We start from the raw sequence: 4427 nt of genomic DNA, 5'->3' as shown, positions 1-4427 counted from the left end.
GGGTGGCTTGGCCGGGCCGGGCTGGAGGGGCCCAGAGATGAACGGGGAGGCATGCCACCTGAAAATATTCCGGGTTCTCTTTCCGACTGACACTCTGACTCTCTGGACAGCTGAGCCCCAACCGGACTGAAAGGAGGGACAGACTAACTCGTCAGGAATGGCCACAGGATAAGGTAAGGCCCCAGGGCCCAGCGCCCCAGTCAGGTCCCGTTTCCAGACAGAAGAGGAGCTTGATCACCTTCTAAAGTCTTCGGTTAGAAGACACAGGTCAGGGTCTTCCCAACAGGGGAAGACAAAGGTCAGGGCCTTCCAAAAAGGGGGGAGGTGGCCATGGTTCCATAGCGTAGCGGTTAGCATGTCTGCTTTACACGCAGAAGGTTCTGGGTTCGTGCCCCAGTGGAGCCACGGTCTATGGCCATGTCACCTTGAACAAGCCCGATGTCTGATCTCGGAACCTAAGCAGGGTCGGGCCTGGTTAGTACGTGGATGGGAGACCACCTAGGAAGAGTAGATGCTGTAGGCATAAATAATAATAATAAATAATTAAAAAGGGGGGGCAATGTTTTAACCTCTGAGGTGTGAATTTGTGAGTGAATGAGCATCCTGGCCGATTTGACTCGGTCAGGTACGGATTTGTGGCTCCACGGCTGGGCACCCATAAGGTCCCCTAAAAGCTACAGAGTTTGAGTGGACTCTTCTGCAATTCATTGGTGCACGGCATATGGTCCAGGGTGGCAGTGGACCGGTGTCCGATCATAAGTCACAAAGCTGAGTCCGCTATGGCCAGGCGTCACCTAAGCTCCTTTGGGACGCGGCCAGATGAGCACCTGAGTGGTCTTCTCTCTGCAGGAGGCACCTACCCTTGTCTGTCTTTGCGTTGCTGACACAGGGTGGCATACACAGGGAGGGAGGACAATTAATTGCTGATTTGGCTTAAGAATTGTCTATCTCCAAATGGCCCTTTTTGACATAGGGGCCCTCTGTCAAATTATTTACTTGAAATTTTAAGGTCCATTTTCCCCCTCCATTAGGAGCTCCCTGAGGCATTATGAGTGGAGGTTCCTCTAAGCCAAATGTCTTAAACGGTATGTTGAAAAATTTTAAGAAAGGTTTCCTGGGGGATTATGGGGTCAAGTTGACCCCAGGAAAATTTCGTACTCTTTGTGAGCTTGAGTGGTCTGCCTTAGGGGTAGGAGGGCCTTCGGAAGGGACCTTGGACCTCCCCACTGTGAGAACTATGTACCAGGTAGTGACAGGGTCCCCTAGACATCCAGCCCAGTTTCCATACATAGACTCATAGTTGCAAATCCTACTGTAGTGCCTACTTGATCCCGGTTCTGCACAAATAGGCAGAGACAGAGTAAGGTACTTGTGGCCCGATGACTCGGGGAAAGGACAAGGAAGAGCCAGCAAGAGCCATCCACCAAGGGGACCTGGAGGAAAAGCCTCTTTTCCCACCACCGTACATCCCAGCAGCTCCGCCAGTCCCCACACAGCCACATGACCCCCAATTATTGGAAAGCCCTCTGCCATCGATGCCTTCGCCGCCCCAGCAGCCTGCGGCCCTCTAGATGCCCCTCCGAGAGACGCGAGGCCCTCTTGAGATTAGTGAAGACAGCACACTCCAGCCGGGCTGCCCCGTCATCTTCCGCTGCCAGCCATTCAGCACCGCTGACCTCGTCAGCTGGAAGCAGCACACCCTGCCCTATTCAGAGAAGCCCCAGGCGATGAGTGACCTGCTCGAGTCCATCTTAAACTCATCGGCCTACCCGGGATGACTTAGTGACTCAATTCTAAGGAATACAAAAAGAAGAAGTGACAATATACAACTTGAGAGACTAGGTCATCAAAGGCCCTATTCTCTCTCAGGCTGCTTGCTCTGGGGACAGTTAGCTGCCATGAAAAGCCAAGGCCTCCAGCCAACAGACAGCACGCAACTGAAGCCTCTAAGCGAGAGCCACGTGAGTGGGCCATCCTGGAAGCACAGCCTCTGGCCCCGGTCACGCCTTCAGATGAGCGCAGCCCAGCTGACGTCTTGACCGCAAACTCGCGAGGCCCCTGAACCAGAACCATCCAGCTAAGCTACTCCCAGATTCCTGGTCTTCAGAAATTGTGAGATGATGTATATTTATTGTTTTAAGCGACTACATTTTGGGGCAATTTTTTTTATACCGCAATAGACAATTTATCTAGTAAAAAACCACCCTAAAAAAATGTTGGCTGACGAGCCCAAACTGCATCACAGAACCTTAGTTCTATCCCTATTTCATTTCCAAAGAGCTGGACCATCAGCAGCATCCCTGGAACCCGGATAGCGTGCTGGCTGGGGACTGAGTCACATCCAGTTTGCTAGCCATCTTTTGATATCATCAAGGAGACAGGATTCATGCCAGCATGAGGGGCCATTTATTGTTCAGGGGTTGGGCCCCCACGTTTTGGGGGAGTTCCCCCACCGCTTCCTCCCCCCATTGTCCCCGTGGACCCCTCAAGTGGCAGGTTGCTGAGCTGATCGTGGAGGGAGCACATCTTCAAGTGTAGATAATCCAGAGTGGCCACCTTCTCCCTGTAAAGACGGAGCGCGGGGAGTGGGTGCTGGTGGCCCCGGTGTCACGGAGCTGGAGTGGGGGAGGGGCGGCTCAGGCCAGTGCCAAAGGCCTCACCCTCCTCCCATGCCCTCAGCCTCCGTCCTCACTCCGGCTTCATTTTGTCCGTCAGCAGCAGGTTCTTGGCCCGCAGGGCTTCGTCTTGGGCCAGCCGAAGGGTGGAGCTCAGGGCCTCTGCCCTGACGTGTTTGGCCAAGGCCTGGCGCTCCAGCTCCTGGGGAGAGGAGTGTGGGCGCGGCTGGGCTTGCCTGACTGGGCTGGGGGTGGAGGGGGAGCTGGATCGCGGAGGGCAAGGGGCAGGGTCCCATGGGACCCGAGTTCCTCCCCCAGGTTATCCCATCATGCCTCCAGCCTGACACTGACCCCACCATCCCACGACGCACTGGCCATCTATGTCCCAGCAAGCACTAAATCAGCGTCTGTCATATTGTGCCCAAATGCCCGTGAACCATCATGCATTGAATATGTGTCTGGGCCCCGGTATCTCATCATGTGACCTTACACATCCCATAATTCACAAGACCTCACCTCTCCTTATCGGTAGACCAGCACCTGCCACCATAGTAGTCCTTAGTGCTTTGGCTCCCTATATCCCAAATGCACCAGGCCCCACGTCCTATCATGTCTTAGTCCCATAGTTCTGCCACATCAGTGTCCCATACTGCCTGACTTGTCTGTCTCACACACCTCAACTTACATCCCATCACACGTTAGGCCAGTATCCCATAATACATTAGGTCTCTACGTTTCAGAATTCACACAGGCCTCAAGTTCCGTCAGCTCTTGGGCTTCAGTCTAGGGTGCAGTACCCCATAGAGAGGTGGGGTTCCATCTCCGGTGATGCACTAGCTCGCTGTGATCTATGTGCGCTGGGTCCTGTCTGACCTCAGTGATGCTATATAATGTGTGGCCTCTTGAGGTCTACTGAAAATCAGGCTTTTAGTCCATGAAGCTGTAGACTGGTGTCTGTCTCCTGTGTCTCACAATGCACCAGATGCAATGTCCCATCATGCTTTGGGCCCAAGTCCATCACCCAAGGTCGACCTATGACTCACCTACCACCCACCTGCTCACCTGTTTCCCACCCCAATGCATTAGAGCCCAGCGCTCCACCCTTCCCATCCTGCCACACCCAGCTGTACCTTGCGCCTGGAGCTCCCCTCCCCCTGCCCTGACAGAAAAATGGGGCATGGTGGCCCATGATCCCTGGTACCAGAATCTTCTTGTGTAGCCTCTGGCAGCTGGGGCAGGCGGGAGCCAGGCCCCTCTGCTTCACTTCGTCCACTAGCGGGGTCAGCGCTCGTTCCAGCAGCTGCTGCAGGGACTCTGTGGACAACTGCTGCCCCTGGCTGGAGGAAAGGTAGTCACCAGGTGAAGGAGGCCTCGTACCAACTCCATTCCCAGGATGCCTCATGCCTGCCTGCCCGCCCAGCCTCCACCCAGGTCCTGATCCCACTGGGGCCAACCTACAGTGCATAAGATATCTTTTGGTTGCCACCGTGCCACTCCCGAAGGGCACCAGATGGCTCTCAGTTTACCCAAAACTCACGTTTCCCACAGTGCACTAGTTAAGCCTGATCCCACGTTGCACTGGAAGTCCTCCCCCTGCCTAATGTGGACGCAGCGTGGTATCCGTCGGCTCTCCAATACATCAAGGTCTCGCCTTCACTTTCCCCACAATGCACGGAGAAACGCAGTCTCCCACCAAGCACCACATCCCAACCTTCCCACAATGCACTAGAAATCCCGGAGGCTCGAAATGTATCGAGTCTTTCTTGTGTTCCACAAGACACTGAATCCGCCTTGCGGGAGGAAAGAAATGTG

At 54.6% G+C, this 4427-nt stretch overlaps 1 protein-coding gene and 1 long non-coding RNA gene across 2 annotated transcripts in view; one reads left to right on the top strand and one right to left on the bottom strand.

Moving 5' to 3' along the window:
- The first annotated feature begins 90 nt into the window (after positions 1-90).
- On the top strand, positions 91-2211 carry LOC111729162. The gene is made up of 2 exons (XR_002776116.1): positions 91-173; positions 1319-2211. It is a non-coding gene; the product is annotated as an uncharacterized LOC111729162 (long non-coding RNA).
- Positions 2212-2302: 91 nt separating this feature from the next.
- Positions 2303-4427, bottom strand: part of TSKS (testis specific serine kinase substrate) — a 14908-nt gene continuing 12783 nt past the window's right edge. The window contains exons 10-11 of the mRNA XM_011374522.2: positions 2693-2817; positions 2303-2563 (exon numbers count right to left, since the gene is read on the bottom strand). Coding sequence (XP_011372824.1) covers positions 2407-2563; positions 2693-2817 — 282 coding nt within the window. The 3' untranslated portion in view covers positions 2303-2406. The remainder of the gene's footprint in view (positions 2564-2692; positions 2818-4427) is intronic.

Source organism: Pteropus vampyrus, unplaced genomic scaffold (genome assembly GCF_000151845.1).
Source record: "Pteropus vampyrus isolate Shadow unplaced genomic scaffold, Pvam_2.0 Scaffold250, whole genome shotgun sequence".
NCBI classification, from domain to species: Eukaryota; Metazoa; Chordata; class Mammalia; order Chiroptera; family Pteropodidae; genus Pteropus; species Pteropus vampyrus.
This window is presented reverse-complemented; position numbering and strand designations above follow the sequence as displayed.